Source organism: Oncorhynchus nerka, linkage group LG27, assembly GCF_034236695.1.
Source record: "Oncorhynchus nerka isolate Pitt River linkage group LG27, Oner_Uvic_2.0, whole genome shotgun sequence".
Classification (NCBI taxonomy): domain Eukaryota; kingdom Metazoa; phylum Chordata; class Actinopteri; order Salmoniformes; family Salmonidae; genus Oncorhynchus; species Oncorhynchus nerka.
In genome coordinates, this window is record NC_088422.1 from 7,420,449 (window position 1) to 7,441,791 (window position 21,343).

A 21,343-nucleotide genomic window follows, 5' to 3' on the forward strand; every position below is an offset into this window, starting at 1 on the left:
AGTCACGGACCAGGATGTCTTGCTCCCAGGCAGACTAAATAACGTTTTTGCCCGCTTTGAGGACAATACAGTGCCACTGACACGGCCTGCAACGGAAACATGCGGACTCTCCTTCACTGCAGCCGAGGTGAGTAAGACATTTAAACGTGTTAACCCTCGCAAGGCTGCAGGCCCAGACGGCATCTCCAGCCGCGCCCTCAGAGCATGCGCAGACCAGCTGGCCGGTGTGTTTACGGACATATTCAATCAATCCCTATACCAGTATGCTGTTCCCACATGCTTCAAGAGGGCCACCATTTTTCCTGTTCCCAAGAAAGCTAAGGTAACTGAGCTAAACGACTACCGCCCCGTAGCACTCACTTCCGTCATCATGAAGTGCTTTGAGAGACTAGTCAAGGACCATATCACTTCCACCCTACCTGACACCCTAGACCCACTCCAATTTGCTTACCGCCCAAATAGGTCCACAGACGATGCAATCTCAACCACACTGCACACTGCCCTAACCCATCTGGACAAGAGGAATACCTATGTGAGAATGCTGTTCATCGACTACAGCTCGGCATTCAACACCATAGTACCCTCCAAGCTCGTCATGAAGCTCGAGACCCTGCGTCTCGACCCCGCCCTGTGCAACTGGGTACTGGACTTCCTGACGGGCCGCCCTCAGGTGGTGAGGGTAGGCAACAACATCTCCACCCCGCTGATCCTCAACACTGGGGCCCCACAAGGGTGCGTTCTGAGCCCTCTCCTGTACTCCCTGTTCACCCACGACTGCGTGGCCACACACGCCTCCAACTCAATCATCAAGTTTGCGGACGACACAACAGTGGTAGGCTTGATTACCAACAACGACGAGACGGCCTATAGGGAGGAGGTGAGGGCCCTCGGAGTGTGGTGTCAGGAAAATAACTGCACAATGGTCTGCACAATGCATCACCGGGGGCAAACTACCTGCCCTCCAGGACACCTACACCACCCGATGTTACAGGAAGGCCATAAAGATCATCAAGGACATCAACCACCCGAGCCACTGCCTGTTCACCCCGCTATCATCCAGAAGGCGAGGTCAGTACAGGTGCATCAAAGCTGGGAACGAGAGACTGAAAAACAGCTTCTATCTCAAGGCCATCAGACTGTTAAACAGCCACCACTAACATTGAGTGGCTGCTGCCAACACACTGACACTGACACTGACTCAACTCCAGCCACTTTAATAATGGGAATTGATGGGAAATGATGTAAATATATCACTAGCCACTTTAAACAATGCTACCTTATATAATGTTACTTACCCTACATTATTCATCTCATAAGCATACGTATATACTGTACTCTATATCATCGACTGCATCCTTATGTAATACATGTATCACTAGCCACTTCAACTATGCCACTTTGTTTACATACTCATCTCATATGTATATACTGTACTCGATACCATCTACTGTATCTTGCCTATGCTGCTCTGTACCATCACTCATTCATATATCCTTATGTACATATTCTTTATCCCCTTACACTGTGTATAAGACAGTAGTTTTGGAATTGTTAGTTAGATTACTTGTTGGTTATTACTGCATTGTCGGTACTAGAAGCACAAGCATTTCGCTACACTCGCATTAACATCTGCTAACCATGTGTAATGTGACAAATCACATTTGATTTTATTTGATTTGATTTAGTAGTAGTAGAGGTAGTAGTGTCAGTAGTAGTGTTAGTATCAGTAGTAATAATAGTAGTAGTGTCAGTAGTAGTAGTAGTAGTAGTAGTAGTAGTATCAGTAGTAGTAGTAGTAGTAGTTTCAGTAGCGGTAGTAGTAGTAATAGTATCAGTAGTAGTAGTAGTAGTATCAGTATCAGTAGCAGAAGTAGTAGTATCAGTAGCAGTAGTAGTAGTAGTATCAGTAGTAGTAGTATTAGTATTATCAGTAGTAGTAGTAGTAGTAGTAGTTTCAGTAGTGTCAGTAGTAGTAATAGTATCAGTAGTAATAATAGTAGTATTAGTAGTATCAGTAGTAGTAGTAGTAGTAGTAGTTTCAGTAGTGGTAGTAGTAGTAATAGTATCAGTAGTAATAATAGTAGTAGTATCAGTAGTAGTAGTAGTAATAGTAGTAGTAGTAGTAATAGTAGTAGTAGTAATAGTAGTAGTATCAGTCGTAGTATCAGTAATAGTAGTAGTATTGGTTGTTGTCGTCATAGCAGTGGTAGTATCAGTAGTAGTAGTAATAGTAGTAGTAGTAGCAGTAGTAGTAGTAGTAGCAGCAGTAGTAGTAGTAGTAGCAGCAGTAGTATTAGTAGTAGTAGTAGTAGTAGTAGTAGTAGTAGTAGCAGTAGTAGTAGTAGTAGCAGCAGTAGTAGTAGTAGTAGTAGTAGTAGTAGTATCAGTAGTAGTAGTAGTAATAATAGTAGTATCAGCAGTAGTAGTAGTAGTAGTAGTAATAGTAGTAGTATCAGTAGTAGTAGTATCAGTAGTAGTAGTAATAGTAATAGTATCAGTAGTAGTAGTAGTAGTAGTAGTAGTAATAGTAGTAGTATCAGTAGTAGTAGTATCAGTAGTAGTAGTAATAGTAGTAGTATCAGTAGTAGTAGTATCAGTAGTAGTAGTAATAGTAGTAGTATCAGTAGTAGTAGTAGTAGTAGCAGCAGTAGTATTAGTAGTAGTAGTAGTAGTAGTAGTAGTAGTAATAGTAGTAGTATCAGTAGTAGTAGTATCAGTAGTAGTAGTAATAGTAGTAGTATCAGTAGTAGTAGTATCAGTAGTAGTAGTAATAGTAGTAGTATCAGTAGTAGTATCAGTAACAGTAGTAGTATTGGTTGTTGTCGTCATAGCAGTGGTAATATCAGTGGTGTATTATTTACCTGTATGTCTATTTGGACATTGAAGGCCTCTGTCTGACTGGACCCATCACTGATGTAGAAGGAGAAGGTGTCCTGATAGTGGTGCTCCGTGTTCTGGACGTTCTGAACGTAGAAGATGTGGTCAGTGATCAGGTCGTCCACGGAGAAGGGAACCTCTGGACTGATGATGAGGGTATTTGAACCGCCCATCAAGCCCACTGGGAGACAGAGGACGAGACCAGAATCAGAAGTGACATCTCACACACGACAACTTGATCGTTGAACATCTCATTCTAAAATCATCGGATTAATATGGAGTTGGTCCCCCCCTTTGCTGCTATAACAGCCTCCAATCTTCTGGGAAGGCTTTAATATGGAGTTGGTCCACCCCTTTGCTGCTATAACAACCTCCAATCTTCTGGGAAGGATTTTTCCACCAGATGTTGGAACATTGCTGCGGGGACTTGCTTCCATTCAGCCATAAGAGTGTACAGTATATGTAGACAGTATATGCAGTCTATTACTGTATATGTACATTATATATATATATATATATAGTGTATTACTGTATATGTAGTGTATTACTGTATATGTACTGTATATGTACTGTGTATGAACAGTATATGTAGTGTATATGTACTGTATGTGTAGTGTATTACTGCATATGTACAGTATATGTACAGTATATGTAGTGTATATATAGTGAATTACTGTATATGTAGTGTATTATTGTATATGTAGTGTATATATAAAGTGAATTACTGTATATGTAGTGTTTGTATATAGTGTATTATTGTATATGTAGTGTGTATATATAGTGTATTACTGTATATGTAGTGTATTACTGTATATGTAGTGTATATATAAAGTGAATTACTGTATATGTAGTGTTTGTATATAGTGTATTATTGTATATGTAGTGTATTACTGTATATGTAGTGTATATATAGTGTATTATTGTATATGTAGTGTTTATATATAGTGTATTACTGTATATGTAGTGTATTACTGTATATGTAGTGTATATATAGTGTATTACTGTATATGTAGTGTATATATAGTGTATTACTGTATATGTCGAGTATTACTGTATATGTAGTGTATTACTGTATATGTAGTGTATATATAGTGTATTACTGTATATGTAGTGTATATATAGTGTATTACTGTATATGTAGTGTATATATAGTGTATTACTGTATATGTAGTGTATATATAGTGTATTACTGTATATGTAGTGTATTACTGTATATGTAGTGTATATATAGTGTATTACTGTATATGTAGTGTATATATAGTGTATTACTGTATATGTAGTGTATATATAGTGTATTACTGTATATGTAGTGTATATATAGTGTATTACTGTATATATAGTGTATTACTGTATATTAGTGTATATATCGTGTATTACTGTATATGTAGTGTATATATAGTGTATTACTGTATATGTAGTGTATATATAGTGTATTACTGTATATGTAGTGTATATATAGTGTATTACTGTATATGTAGTGTATATATAGTGTATTACTGTATATATAGTGTATTACTGTATATGTAGTGTATATATAGTGTATTACTGTATATGTAGTGTATATATAGTGTATTACTGTATATGTAGTGTATATATAGTGTATTACTGTATATGTAGTGTATATATAGTGTATTACTGTATATGTAGTGTATATATAGTGTATTACTGTATATGTAGTGTATATATAGTGTATTACTGTATATGTCGAGTATTACTGTATATGTAGTGTATATATAGTGTATTACTGTATATGTAGTGTATTACTGTATATGTAGTGTATATATAGTGTATTACTGTATATATAGTGTATTACTGTATATGTAGTGTATTACTGTATATGTAGTGTATATATAGTGTATTACTGTATATGTAGTGTATATATAGTGTATTACTGTATATATAGTGTATTACTGTATATGTAGTGTATATATAGTGTATTACTGTATATGTAGTGTATATATAGTGTATTACTGTATATTTATATATATATATTATGTATTATGTTCTGTTATAATCTCCACCCGGCACAGCCAGAAGAGGACTGGCCACCCCTCATAGCCTGGTTCCTCTCTAGGTTTATAATCTCCACCCGGCACAGCCAGAAGAGGACTGGCCACCCCACATAGCCTGGTTCCTCTCTAGGTTTATAATCTCCACCCGGCACAGCCAGAAGAGGACTGGCCACCCCACATAGCCTGGTTCCTCTCTAGGTTTATAATCTCCACCCGGCACAGCCAGAAGAGGACTGGCCACCCCTCATAGCCTGGTTCCTCTCTAGGTTTATAATCTCCACCCGGCACAGCCAGAAGAGGACTGGCCACCCTCATAGCCTGGTTCCTCTCTAGGTTTATAATCTCCACCCGGCACAGCCAGAAGAGGACTGGCCACCCCTCATAGCCTGGTTCCTCTCTAGGTTTATAATCTCCACCTGGCACAGCCAGAAGAGGACTGGCCACCCCACATAGCCTGGTTCCTCTCTAGGTTTATAATCTCCACCCGGCACAGCCAGAAGAGGACTGGCCACCCCACATAGCCTGGTTCCTCTCTAGGTTTATAATCTCCACCCGGCACAGCCAGAAGAGGACTGGCCACCCCTCATAGCCTGGTTCCTCTCTAGGTTTATAATCTCCACCCGGCACAGCCAGAAGAGGACTGGCCACCCCTCATAGCCTGGTTCCTCTCTAGGTTTATAATCTCCACCCGGCACAGCCAGAAGAGGACAGGCCACCCCTCATAGCCTGGTTCCTCTCTAGGTTTATAATCTCCACCCGGCACAGCCAGAAGAGGACTGGCCACCCCTCATAGCCTGGTTCCTCTCTAGGTTTATAATCTCCACCCGGCACAGCCAGAAGAGGACTGGCCACCCCTCATAGCCTGGTTCCTCTCTAGTTTTATAATCTCCACCCGGCACAGCCAGAAGAGGACTGGCCACCCCTCATAGCCTGGTTCCTCTCTAGGTTTATAATCTCCACCCGGCACAGCCAGAAGAGGACTGGCCACCCCACATAGCCTGGTTCCTCTCTAGGTTTATAATCTCCACCCGGCACAGCCAGAAGAGGACTGGCCACCCCTCATAGCCTGGTTCCTCTCTAGGTTTATAATCTCCACCCGGCACAGCCAGAAGAGGACTGGCCACCCCTCATAGCCTGGTTCCTCTCTAGGTTTATAATCTCCACCCGGCACAGCCAGAAGAGGACTGGCCACCCCACATAGCCTGGTTCCTCTCTAGGTTTATAATCTCCACCCGGCACAGCCAGAAGAGGACTGGCCACCCCACATAGCCTGGTTCCTCTCTAGGTTTATAATCTCCACCCGGCACAGCCAGAAGAGGACTGGCCACCCCTCATAGCCTGGTTCCTCTCTAGGTTTATAATCTCCACCCGGCACAGCCAGAAGAGGACTGGCCACCCCACATAGCCTGGTTCCTCTCTAGGTTTATAATCTCCACCCGGCACAGCCAGAAGAGGACTGGCCACCCCACATAGCCTGGTTCCTCTCTAGGTTTATAATCTCCACCCGGCACAGCCAGAAGAGGACTGGCCACCCCTCATAGCCTGGTTCCTCTCTAGGTTTATAATCTCCACCCGGCACAGCCAGAAGAGGACTGGCCACCCCTCATAGCCTGGTTCCTCTCTAGGTTTATAATCTCCACCCGGCACAGCCAGAAGAGGACTGGCCACCCCTCAAAGCCTGGTTCCTCTCTAGGTTTCTTCCTAGGTTCTGGCCTTTCTAGGGAGTTTTTCCTAGCCACCGTGCTTCTACACCTGCATTGCTTGCTTGTTTGGGGTTTCAGGCTGGGTTTCTGTACAGCACTTTGAGATATCAGCTGATGTAAGAACGGCTTTATAAATACATTTGATTGATTGATTGGAACCGGGGACTGTAGTGACGCCTCTTGCGTTGAGATGCAGTGCGGTAGACCACAGCGACCACTCGGGACATTATTTAATTGAATGAATCCCCCCCCCCCCACACACACACCTCTTCCTATTGTGTTCTCAATGAAGCCATATTTGGGCGTGCTGATCATCCAAACCAGCAGATCCTTGTTGGGTGTGTCCAGATCTGATACATCGATGTGATTGGTTGACAGCTGGACTCGTCCTCCTCTCTGGACCTAGAAATACACAACATAGACACTTGGATAACATTTCACATTGGGTGAGATCGCTTCGAGGGATAGCATGAAGTCGCCCCTATAAATAGCTACTGGTCCGAACTCAGTTTAGTCCTTTCCAATCTAATGTTTACAGGTAGGATTTTATAAGGTAACGCTGATCCTAGTCAGACAGACAGACAGACAGGCAGACAGACAGACAGACAGACAGACAGGCAGACAGACAGACAAGCAGGCAGACAAGCAGGCAGACAGGCAGGAAGGCACAGACAGACAGACAGACAGACAGACAGACAGACAGACAGACAGACAGACAGGCAGACAGACAGGCAGACAGGCAGACAGACAAGCAGGCAGACAGACAGACAGACAGGCAGGAAGGCACAGACAGACAGACAGACAGGCAGGCAGACAGGCAGACAGGCAGACAGGCAGGCAGGAAGGCACAGACAGACAGACAGACAGGCAGGCAGACAGGCAGACAGGCAGACAGGCAGGCAGACAGGCAGACAGGCAGGCAGGCAGGCAGGCAGGCAGGCAGGCAGACAGACAGACAGGCAGGAAGGCAGACAGACAGACAGACAGACAGACAGACAGGCAGGCAGACAGACAGACAGACAGACAGACAGACAGACAGACAGACAGACAGACAGACAGGCAGACAGACAGACAGACAGACAGACAGACAGACAGACAGGCAGACAGGCAGACAGGCAGACAGGCAGACAGGCAGGTAGACAGGCAGACAAGCACAAACACACACAGCGTTAGACACTGGTTGACTGAGCGTTGCATCAGATGTATTGCCTAGTGCTGCTTCGTCTGCTGCCGACCATCGATCTCTGCTCCATAGCAACTGTCTCTAAGCAAGCTGAGCCCTGGGAGATGTCTGTACCTTGATGCCACTGCGGACAGCGACCACTGGAGGCTGTGTCCCCTTAGAGGTGATGGTGATGGTGCACATCTGGTTGTAAAGGCGATTGTTTTCACCGTCGTAAACAATGAAATGGAATATGTCTGTCACTGGTTGGTTTCCTGTCTCAAAGGAAGTGATGTACCTAACAGGAAGGAAGTTTCCGCAAAGTTAATCCGAAAACATAGCCTTCACGGAAAACAAACAAAAACAATAACAATTTGTTTTTTTAAAACGTCTAAGCTGATGCATAGTATCATCTTCTGGGTTATTAGTCCATTATCAGTGCATTATCAGTGCATTATTGGTACTTCAGCAGTCCATTAGCAGTGCATTATCAGCACATTATCCGTGCATTATCGGTACTTCAGCAGTCCATTAGCAGTGCATTATCGGTGCATTATTGGTCCTTACGCAGTCCATTAGCAGTGCATTATCAGTACTTCAGCAGCCCATTAACAGTGCATTATTGGTACTTCCGCAGTGCATTAGCAGTGTATTATCAGTGCATTATTGGTACTTCAGCAGTCCATTATCAGTGCATTATCAGCACATTATCCGTGCATTATTGGTACTTCAGCAGTCCATTAGCAGTGCATTATCGGTGCATTATTGGTACTTACGCAGTCCATTAGCAGTGCATTATCAGTACTTCAGCAGCCCATTAACAGTGCATTATTGGTACTTCCGCAGTGCATTAGCAGTGCATTATCAGCACATTACCCGTGCATTATTGGTACTTCAGCAGTCCATTAGCAGTGCATTATCAGTGCATTATTGGTACTTACGCAGTCCATTAGCAGTGCATTATCAGTACTTCAGCAGCCCATTAACAGTGCATTATTGGTACTTATGCAGTCCATTAGCAGTGCATTATCAGTACTTCAGCAGCCCATTATCAGTGCATTATCGGTATTTCAGCAGTCCATTGGCATTGCATTATCAGCACTTTAATCGTGCATTATTGGTACTTCAGCAGTGCATTAGCAGTGCATTAGCAGTGCATTATTGGTACTTCAGCAGTCCATTAGCAGTGCATTATCAGCACATTATCCGTGCATTATTGGTACTTCAGCAGTCCATTAGCAGTGCATTATCAGTGCATTATTGGTACTTAAGCAGTCCATTAGCAGTGCTTTATCAGTGCATTATTGGTACTTCAGCGGTCCATTAGCAGTGCATTATCAGTGCATTATTGGCACCTCAGCCGTGCATTATCGGCACATTATCAGTGCATTATTGGTACTTCATCGGTGCATTATCTGTGCATTATCGGTACTTCGGAAGTGCATTATTCGTACATTATTGGTCCTTCAGCAGTCCATTAGCGGTGCATTATCGGTGCATTACCAGTACTTCGACAGTGCATTAGCAGTGCATTACCTGTGCATTATTGGTGCTTCAGCAGTGCACTGGCAGTACATTATCAGTACTTCAGCAGTGCATTATCGGTGCATTATCGGTGCATTATTGGTACTTCAGCAGTGCATTAGCAGTGTATTATCGCTGTTTTAGCAGTGCATTAGTATTACATTAGTATTGCATCAGCATTTCATCGGCAATTACCAATGCATTGTTACATACACAATACAATACATCAGCAATGCATTATCAGTGCCTTATCTGTGCATTAACAGTGTATGATTAGTGCATCAGTGTTGCTTTATCAGTATGTTATCGGGTGCATTAGCGATGTATTATCAGTGTATTGCCATTAGTGCATTGACAGTGTATTAGTAGTTAATTATTGTTGCATTATCAGTGTATTAATGATGCATTGACAGGACATCAGCAGTGCATTATTATTGCAGTAGCCGTGCATTATCGGCACATTATCAGTGCATTGCCATTGCATTATCAGTGCATCATTAGTGCATTATCAGTGCATTGCTGTTATATTATCGGTGCATTGTTATTGCATTATCGGCACATTATCAGTGCATTACTGTTGCATTATCGGCACATTATCAGTGCATTACCGTTGCATTATCGGCACATTATTAGTGCATTGCCATTGCATTATCGGTGCATCATTAGTGCATTATCAGTGCATTGCTGTTATATTATCGGTGCATTGATCGCTGAGTCTACGTTCAAGAAACCCTACTTTAGGAAACCACTGTGAGGAGTACGGCCACGACACTAGATTTGGATGTGAGCTGAGTCTACCTTTAATTGACAACAACCACTTAGATGTAAGGTACTTCATTGTTACCCAGAAATGATTTGATTTTGAGATAAAAACGACTGCATTGGCACTTTAACTAAAGTGTTAGCAAATAATCTTATCACATGTTATAGTCTGAATTATGTCTACGTCATGACCAAGTCTAGGTCCAAGAGTTTTCTAAACATCTTCTACCCCAAAGCAATAAGACTCCTGATCATCTAGTCAAATGGCTTCCCAGACTACTCACATTGCCCCCGTCTCCACACCACCCGGACTACTCGCATTGCCCCCCCTCTCCACACCACCCGGACTACTCGCATTGCCCCCCCTCTCCACACCACCCGGACTACTCGCATTGCCCCCCTCTCCACACCACCCAGATGACTCCCCCCCTCTCCACACCACCCAGACTACTCACATTGCCCCCTCTCCACACCACCCAGATGACTCACATTGCCCCCCTCTCCACACCACCCGGACTACTCGATTGCCCCCCTCTCCACACCACCCAGACGACTCCATTCCCCCCTCTCCACACCACCCAGATGACTCACATTGCCCCCCTCTCCACACCACCCAGACTACTCACATTGCCCCCTCGCCACACCACCCAGATGACTCACATTGCCCCCTCTCCACACCACCCAGATGACTCACATTGTCCCCCCTCTCCACACCACCCAGATGACTCACATTGCCCCCTCTCCACACCACCCAGACTACTCACATTGCCCCCCTCTCTCCACACCACCCAGATGACTCACATTGCCCCCCCTCTCCACGACACTGCCACTCTAGGTTGTCATCTATGCATAGTCACCTTATCATGTAGGTTGTTATCTATTGGACCTTTATTTAACTAGGCAAGTCAGTTAAGAACAAATTCTTATTTTTAATGACGGCCTAGGAACAGTGGGTTAACTGCCTGTTCAGGGGCAGAACGACATATTTTTACCTTGTCAGCTCGGGGATTTGAACTTGCAACCTTTCGGTTACTAGTCCAACGCTCTAACCACTAGGCTACCTGCCACCCCATGTACATACTAACCGGTGTCCCCACACATTGACTCTGTACTGGTACCCTCCTGTATATAGCCTCCACATTGACTCTGTACTGGTACCCCCTGTATATAGCCTCCACATTGACTCTGTACTGGTACCCCCTGTATATAGCTTCCACATTGACTCTGTACTGGTACCCCCTGTATATAGCCTCCACATTGACTCTGTACTGGTACCCCCTGTATATAGTCTCCACATTGACTCTGTACTGGTACCCCCTGTATATAGCCTCCACATTGACTCTGTACTGGTACCCCCCTGTATATAGCCTCGACATTGACCTTGTACTGGTACCCCCCTGTATATAGCCTCCACATTGACTCTGTACCGGTACCCCCTGTATAGAGCCTCCACATTGACTCTGTACTGGTATCCCCTGTATATAGCTTCCACATTGACTCTGTTCTGGTACCCCCCTGTATATAGCCTCCACATTGACTCTGTACCGGTACACCCTGTATATAGCCTCCACATTGACTCTGTACCGGTACACCCTGTATATAGCCTCCACATTGACTCTGTACTGGTACCCCCTGTATATAGCCTCCACATTGACTCTGTACCGGTACCCCCTGTATATAGCCTCCACACTGACTCTGTACCGGTACACCCTGTATATAGCCTCCACATTGACTCTGTACTGGTACCCCCTGTATATAGTATCCACATTGACAATGTACTGGTACCCCCTGTATATAGCCTCCACATTGACTCTGTACTGGTACCCCCTGTATATAGCCTCCACATTGACTCTGTACTGGTACCGCCCTGTATATAGCCTCCACATTGACTCTGTACCGGTACCCCCTGTATATAGCCTCCACATTGACTCTGTACTGGTACCCCCTGTATATAGCCTCCACATTGACTCTGTACTGGTACCCCCTGTATATAGCCTCCACATTGACTCTGTACCGGTACACCCTGTATATAGCCTCCACATTGACTCTGTACCCCCTGTATATAGCCTCCACATTGACTCTGTACTGGTACCCCCTGTATATAGCCTCCACATTGAATCTGTACTGGTAGCCCCTGTATATAGCCTCCACATTGACTCTGTACCGTAACACCCTGTATATAGTCTCCACATTGACTCTGTACCGTTACCCCCTGTATATAGCCTCCACATTGACTCTGTACTGGTACCCCCTGTATATAGCCTCCACATTGACTCTGTACCAGTACCCCCTGTATATAGCCTCCACACTGACTCTGTACCGGTACACCCTGTATATAGCCTCCACATTGACTCTGTACTGGTACCCCCTGTATATAGTATCCACATTGACAATGTACTGGTACCCCCTGTATATAGCCTCCACATTGACTCTGTACTGGTACCCCCCTGTATATAGCCTCCACATTGACTCTGTACCGGTACACCCTGTATATAGCCTCCACATTGACTCTGTACCCCCTGTATATAGCCTCCACATTGACTCTGTACTGGTACCCCCTGTATATAGCCTCCACATTGAATCTGTACTGGTAGCCCTTGTATATAGCCTCCAAATTGACTCTGTACCGGTACCCCCTGTATATAGTCTCCACATTGACTCTGTACCGTAACACCCTGTATATAGTCTCCACATTGACTCTGTACCGGTACCCCCTGTATATAGCCTCCACATTGACTCTGTACCAGTACCCCCTGTATATAGCCTCCACATTGACTCTGTACCGGTACCCCCTGTATATAGCCTCCACATTGACTCTGTACCAGTACCCCCTGTATATAGCCTCCACATTGACTCTGTACCGGTACCCCCTGTATAGAGCATCCACATTGACTCTGTACTGGTAACCCCTGTATATAGCCTCCACATTGACTCTGTACCGTAATACCCTGTATATAGCCTCCACATTGACTCTGTACCGGTACCCCCTGTATATAGCCTCCACATTGACTCTGTACCCCCTGTATATAGCCTCCACATTGACTCTGTACCGGTATCCTCTGTATATAGCCTCCACATTGACTCTGTACTGGTACACCCTGTATATAGCCTCCACATTGACTCTGTACCGTAACACCCTGTATATAGCCTACACGTTGACTCTGTACCGTAACACCCTGTATATAGTCTCCACATTGACTCTGTACCGGTACCCCCTGTATATAGCCTCCACATTGACTCTGTACCGTAACACCCTGTATATAGCCTCCACATTGACTCTGTACCGTAACACCCTGTATATAGCCTCCACATTGACTCTGTACCGGTACCCCCTGTATATAGCCTCCACACTGACTCTGTACCGACACCCCCTGTATATATTGTTATTTTTTACTACTTCTCTTTAATTACTTGTTACTTTAATCTCTTATTCTCATCTGTATTTTTTGAAAGTGCACTGTCGGTTAAGGGGCTCGTAAGTAAACATTTCACTGGGAGGTTAAGGGGCTCGTAAGTAAACATTTCACTGGGAGGTTAAGGGGCTCGTAAGTAAACATTTCACTGGGAGGTTAACCTCTTAAGTCGACCCTCTACTTTTTTGAACATTCTGTTAAAAATCGTGCAACATTTCAGCGCCCTGCTACTCATGCCAGGAATATAGTATATGCATTTGCTTAGTCTGTGTGGATAGAAAACACTCAGACGTTTATAAAACTGGTTAAATCACTGCTGTGGCTTTACCAGAACGGCATTTACATCGAAAAGCACAGGAAAAACTGATCACTGAAAATGGGAAAATATATCCATGCGCTACTTGAACCCATTGATAAAGGTGAACCACAATTAATTGACTGAGGTTGCAGTACCTACAGCTTCCACACGGTGTCTAGAGTCTTGTCATTTCCCTTCGAGTTTTTTCTTGGTCAAACATATGCAGGGCACCGTATCTCCTCTGGTCTAGGACCGGATATTTTCGTTGAGTTTCTAGCCGGACATTTTTCCAGACGGACAGCTAATGATCTTTACATCGCCTCCTGATGAATTTTATCGCTTATTAACGTTTACTAATACCTAAAGTTGCATTACAAACGTATTTCGAAGTGTTTTGTGAAAGTTTATCGTCGACTTTTTGAATTTTAAAAAATGACGTTACGTTTTGAAACAATGTTTTTTTCGTTTATCACACAGTCTACATATAACGATATCTAGGCTTTATATGGACCGATTTAATCGAAATAAAGACCCAAATAGTGTTTATGGGACATCTAGGAGTGCCAACAAAGAAGATGGTGAAAGGTAATGAATGTTTTCTATTTTATTGTGCGGTTTGTGTAACGCCGAAATGCTAATTATTTTGTTTACGTCCCCTGTGGGTCTTTTGGGGTGTTACATGCTATCAGATAATAGCTTCTCATGCTTTCGCCGAAAAGCATTTTAAAAATCTGACTTGTTGCCTGGATTCACAACGAGTGTAGCTTTAATTCGATACCCTGCATGTGTATTTTAATGAACTTTTGAGTTTTAACTAATACTATTAGCATTTAGCGTAGCGCATTTGCATTTCCAGAGCTCTAGTTGGGACGCAAGCGTCCCGAGTAGAAGCAAGAGGTTAAGGGGCTCGTAAGTAAACATTTCACTGGGAGGTTAAGGGGCTCGTAAGTAAACATTTCACTGGGAGGTTAAGGGGCTCGTAAGTAAACATTTCACTGGGAGGTTAAGGGGCTCGTAAGTAAACATTTCACTGTCGGTTAAGGGGCTCGTAAGTAAACATTTCACTGGGAGGTTAAGGGGCTCGTAAGTAAACATTTCACTGGGAGGTTAAGGGGCTCGTAAGTAAACATTTCACTGGGAGGTTAAGGGGCTCGTAAGTAAACATTTCACTGTCGGTTCAGGGGCTCGTAAGTAAACATTTCACTGGGAGGTTAAGGGGCTCGTAAGTAAACATTTCACTGGGAGGTTAAGGGGCTCGTAAGTAAACATTTCACTGGGAGGTTCAGGGGCTCGTAAGTAAACATTTCACTGGGAGGTTAAGGGGCTCGTAAGTAAACATTTCACTGGGAGGTTAAGGGGCTCGTAAGTAAACATTTCACTGGGAGGTTAAGGGGCTCGTAAGTAAACATTTCACTGGGAGGTTAAGGGGCTCGTAAGTAAACATTTCACTGGGAGGTTAAGGGGCTCGTAAGTAAACATTTCACTGGGAGGTTAAGGGGCTCGTAAGTAAACATTTCACTGGGAGGTGAAATTGTATTGAACCTGCTGTGTGACTAATAACATGTGATTTGATGACCAATGGGGGAATAGATTAGTGATTCTAATATAACATTTTACACAAGACCTCCATAATCTCCTGAAAGGTACTAAATTACATCTAAATATCCTCTGAATTCTCCCGTCGCCAAAACACCACTATAAAACCTAATACTGTACAAGCACTTCAATAACTAGTGAAAGTTACCTGAATAAAATATCATATTTTTCTAATCCTCTACGATAAAACAGAGCAACGTTAAATCTGCATGTCGTACTGCACAGAGCGGCAGTCTGCCAAGCTGAACTAAAACAGGTGATTTAGATGTTTCTCTGATATTACAACCGTCATCGTGCTAATTGCAGTAAAGCTAATCAGAAGCACATTTTTTATGATAATGGTTTTCATTTTGGCGCCACTCAGAAGACTGTTGCGTATGTGTGTGTGTGTGTGTGTGTGTGTGTGTGTGTGTGTGTGTGTTAGTCTCGCAGGTGGATTGTATTGAATGTTCGCTAATTAGACTTGCTAATTCAACCGTTTCCCAGATATCGTCCCTCATACACAATAAATATTTTTCTCTCTCTATTTTTCTACTGTTTCTAATTTGTAGCCAGGATTTTATAGAGCCCTCAGAGGGAGAATATAGTTGTTGTTTTTTTATAGCGGTTACACTCTAAGGAGTGATGGAAGGTAGAAGCCATTACTTTTATCGAAGACTCTCGGCTAGATCGTTACTGCAGAACCTAAATGAGAATTGTTCTCAATTAAATAACCTGGGTCGATTAAATCTAAATGAGATAGAAATAAATATCTAGCCCGGGCGGAAAACAAATGGTCTCAAAAGATTCCTGCAATAACAACAGAGGATCCTGGTAGGAAAGGATACCAATAAAACGTGAGATTAGAAGGTTTTGTCATAACGATCCAACGTGGATCTCCTTCATCTGAAGAAAGATTTACATCAGAATTTACATTTTAGCCCGTCCAGACTCTTACAGATCAGTGCAGATGAGGGGAAAAGCAAGCAGGAAGCGGAAGCTACTTTAGATTAGTTAGAGAGTAACTAACCGGTACATCTCTCTCTCTCTCTCTCTCTCTCTCTCTCTCTCTCTCTCTCTGTCTCTCTCTCTGTCTCTGTGTCTCTCTCTCTCTCTCTCTCTCTCTCTCTCTCTCTCTCTGTCTCTGTCTCTCTCTCTCTCTCTGTGTCTCTCTCTCTCTCTCTCTCTCTCTCTCTCTGTCTCTCTCTCTGTCTCTGTGTCTCTCTCTCTCTCTCTGTGTGTCTCTCTCTCTCTCTGTGTCTCTCTCTCTCTCTCTCTCTCTCTCTCTCTCTGTGTCTCTCTCTCTGTCTCTCTCTCTCTCTGTCTCTCTCTCTCTCTGTCTCTCTCTCTCTCTCTCTCTCTCTCTCTCTGTGCGTCTCTCTCTCTCCCTCTCTCTGTGTGTCTCTCTCTCTCTGTGTCTCTCTCTCTCTCTCTTTTCTCTCTGTCTCTTTCTCTCTCTCTCTCTCTCTCTCTCTGTGTGTGTTTCTCTACCTGATTCTGTGTTTGTTGATGTCGTCCACAGTGAAAGAGGAGTACTCTGTCATCTCCTGGTGCTCTGAGTCTGTCCCTGTCCTGGTCAAGATGCCGTACATAGGAACTGACACCAGCTGAATACGTATCTTCTCATCTGGAGAGGTGTCGCTCTGAAAAAGATATGTGCATTTACAGTGAACACTGAGGATGTACCCTTATCAGAGAGTATCCATCAGGCTATTGTGGCTGTTTGACCAAACAAAACCAATGAAGAAAATCACATAACATTTCCACATGGTATCCCAAATGTGGTGTTCAATTTTATTTATTTTTATTTAACTAGGCAAGTCAGTTAAGAACAAATTCTTATTTTTAATGACGGCCTAGGAACAGTGGGTTAACTGCCTGTTCAGGGGCAGAACGATGATTTGTACCTTGTCAGCTCGGGGGTTTGAACTTGCAACCTTCCGGTTACTAGTCCAACACTCTAACCACTAGGCCACCCTGCCGCCTCTACACTCTAACCACTAGGCTACCCTGCCACCTCTACACTCTAACCACTAGGCTACCCTGCCGCCCCTCCACTCTAACCACTAGGCTACCCTGCCGCCCCTCAATGCAGGCCGACATTACAGGAGACTTTTTAAAAGCGGTTTTAAATTACTTAGGGCTTGACAGGAATGAATTATGTTTTACTTGGTCTGTAACACAATGGAGACTAAATATGCATTATATAGTGTTGTATGACGCAAGAAACCACTTTACCTAATACAATGCATTATTATCACCAAACAGAGAAGTAGACAATGTTGGCTACCCCTCTGCCTATTACCTTATTTACATATAGACTGTCGCAAAATACAACACTGCCCCTTTAAATAAAACAAGCTTTTGGGGCTTTTCAAAGGCAGCTTGAAATGCAGCCTACGAGTTTTGTGGTCTTGTTGGAAGCAGTCACACACCATTAATGACCAACACTTACCTATAAATGGGAAAACAACTCACTGACCATATAGCCCAGGTGAGTGTACTAACCATATAACCCAGGTGAGTGTACGAACCATATAACCCAGGTGAGTGTACTAACCATATAGCCCAGGTGAGTGTACTAACCATATAACCCAGGTGGGTGTACTGACCATATAACCATATAGCCCAGGTGAGTGTACGAACCATATAGCCCAGGTGAGTGTACGAACCATATAGCCCAGGTGAGTGTACTAACCATATAGCCCAGGTGAGTGTACCAACCATATAGCCCAGGTGTGTGTACTGACCATATAGCCCAGGTGAGTGTACTAACCATATAACCCAGGTGAGTGTACTGACCATATAACCCAGGTGAGTGTACTGACCATATAGCCCAGGTGAGTGTACTGACCATATAACCCAGGTGAGTGTACTGACCATATAGCCCAGGTGAGTGTACTAACCGTATAGTCCAGGTGAGTGTACTAACCGTATAACCCAGGTGAGTGTACTAACCATATAACTCAGGTGAGTGTACTAACCATATAGCCCAGGTGAGTGTACTAACCGTATAACCGAGGTGAGTGTACTAACCATATAGTCCAGGTGAGTGTACTAACCGTATAACCCAGGTGAGTGTACTGACCGTATAACCCAGGTGAGTGTACTAACCGTATAACCCAGGTGAGTGTACTAACCATATAGTCCAGGTGAGTGTACTGACCATATAACCCAGGTGAGTGTACTGACCATATAGCCCAGGTGAGTGTACTAACCGTATAGTCCAGGTGAGTGTACTAACCGTATAACCCAGGTGAGTGTACTAACCATATAACCCAGGTGAGTGTACTAACCATATAGCCCAGGTGAGTGTACTAACCGTATAACCGAGGTGAGTGTACTAACCATATAGTCCAGGTGAGTGTACTAACCGTATAACCCAGGTGAGTGTACTAACCGTATAACCCAGGTGAGTGTACTAACCGTATAACCCAGGTGAGTGTACTAACCATATAACCCAGGTGAGTGTACTAACCATATAGTCCAGGTGAGTGTACTAACCATATAACCCAGGTGAGTGTACTAACCATATAGCCCAGGTGAGTGTACTAACCGTATAACCCAGGTGAGTGTACTAACCGTATAACCCAGGTGAGTGTACTAACCATATAACCCAGGTGAGTGTACTAACCATATAACCCAGGTGAGTGTACTAACCATATAGCCCAGGTGAGTGCGTTTGATGACACTACTACTGTTCTCAGGAACCTCCATGGACAGCAGGGCCTCTGGGTCTCTCCTGGGCCCGTCGCCCCCGACGCCCAACACAACCACCTCCACCACCACCGTCGCCATGGAGAAGCCGTCTGTAACAGCGAAGGTGATGGCGTCCTCGTCAGTGGAGAGTCCGGAATGTTCATACTGCAGAACGTTGTGGGTCACATCACTGAAGGAAAACATGTCGCCTGGGGGGATAATTGACAAGTTTAATCATTGTGTTAAATATAAACATACCTGGAACAAAACAAAGAGGAGAGTTTCATTAATATACATCTTGACTCCATCTTCCCTTGGTTGGTGAATACCTTGGTTGATGAATACCTTGGTTGATGAATACATTGGTTGATGAATACCTTGGTTGGTGAATCCCTTGGTTGGTGAATACCTTGGTTGGTGAATACCTTGGTTGGTGAATACCTTGGTTGATGAATCCCTTGGTTGGTGAATACCTTGGTTGATGAATACCTTGGTTTGTGAAAACCTTGGTTGATGAATACCTTGGTTGATGAATACCATGGTTGATGAATACATTGGTTGGTGAATACCTTGGTTGGTGAATACCTTGGTTGATGAATACCTTGGTTGATGAATACATTGGTTGGTGAATACCTTGGTTGGTGAATACCTTGGTTGATGAATACCTTGGTTTGTGAAAACCTTGGTTGATGAATACCTTGGTTGATGAATACCATGGTTGATGAATACATTGGTTGGTGAATACCTTGGTTGGTGAATACCTTGGTTGATGAATACCTTGGTTTGTGAAAACCTTGGTTGATGAATACCTTGGTTGATGAATACCTTGGTTGATGAATACCTTGGTTGTTGAATACCCATTATTGATGAATACCTTGGTTGATGAATACCTTGGTTGGTGAATACCTTGGTTGATGAATCCCTTGGTTGGTGAATACCTTGGTTGGTGAATCCCTTGGTTGGTGAATACCTTGGTTGGTAAATACCTTGGTTGATGAATCCCTTGGTTGGTGAATACCTTGGCTGGTGAATCCCTTGGTTGGTGAATACCTTGGTTGGTAAATACCTTGGTTGATGAATCCCTTGGTTGGTGAATACCTTGGTTGATGAATACCTTGGTTGGTGAATACCTTGGTTGATGAATCCCTTGGTTGGTGAATACCTTGGTTGGTGAATACCTTGGTTGGTGAATACCTTGGTTGATGAATCCCTTGGTTGGTGAATACCTTGGTTGGTGAATACCTTGGTTGGTAAATACCTTGGTTGATGAATACCTTGGTTCTATTTTTCTGGTTTCAGTCCTCTAAATAAAGCATGCAGTGTGTGTCTGGGGATGTGAGAGAATTCAGACCATGTGCAAAAATCGTAAAGAAATTTGGCGACTTCCATTTTCATGGCTACTACTTTATTCTCTACAGATGTAATTCCCTTTATACTGCAATGTAATCTTAATTCCCCTTTAACTAATAGATGGAAAACCAAATATATGACCCTGGACCAGTTGTTAGGGGAAACATCTAGCTAATTTTCTACTCACCATCCATCATCTCAGTCCTTGAGTCTAACTCCATCTTGACCAGTGTTCCACGGATCGGTCCTTCCACCACCTCAAACCTCAAGTCATCAGACTCTGTGTCTGCATCCGTTACTGCCAGCTGCTGCCCACCTACACCAAGTATTGTGAGCGAGAATTTGAGCATGAAAGCCAGGTTGTATACCAATGATTTTCCATATCTTTGTATACGAGTGATTCACCATACTTTTACATACCATTGATTTACCATATCTTGGTATACCGATGAGGGATGGGGTCAGGGTTGGGGGTTTGGGGTTAGGATTAGGATTAGGGTAAGATTTAGGGTTAGGGTTGGGGGTTAGGATTAGGATTAGGGTAAGATTTAGGGTTAGGGTTGGGGGTTAGGATTAGGGTAAGATTTAGGGTTAGGGTTGGGGGTTAGGATTAGGGTAAGATTTAGGGTTAGGGTTGGGGGTTAGGATTAGGGTAAGATTTAGGGTTAGGGTTGGGGGTTAGGATTAGGATTAGGGTAAGATTTAGGGTTAGGGTTGGGGGTTAGGATTAGGATTAGGGTAAGATTTAGGGTTAGGGTTGGGGGTTTGGGGTTAGGATTAGGATTAGGGTAAGATTTAGGGTTAGGGTTGGGGGTTAGGATTAGGATTAGGGTAAGATTTAGGGTTAGGGTTGGAGGTTAGGATTAGGATTAGGGTAAAATTTAGGGTTAGGGTTGGGGGTTAGGATTAGGGTAAGATTTAGGGTTAGGGTTGGGGGTTAGGGTTAGGGTAAGATTTAGGGTTAGGGT

General features: G+C 43.7%; 1 protein-coding gene across 1 annotated transcript in view; it reads right to left on the minus strand.

Annotated features, from left to right (window-relative positions):
- Positions 1–21,343, minus strand: part of LOC115127105 (extracellular matrix organizing protein FRAS1-like) — a 521,989-nt gene that overhangs the window by 127,219 nt on the left and 373,427 nt on the right. Inside the window, 6 exon segments of the mRNA XM_065011350.1 lie at positions 2,862–3,058; positions 6,859–6,994; positions 7,890–8,052; positions 16,818–16,969; positions 18,987–19,234; positions 20,563–20,691. Of these exon segments, the coding sequence (XP_064867422.1) occupies positions 2,862–3,058; positions 6,859–6,994; positions 7,890–8,052; positions 16,818–16,969; positions 18,987–19,234; positions 20,563–20,691 (1,025 nt within the window).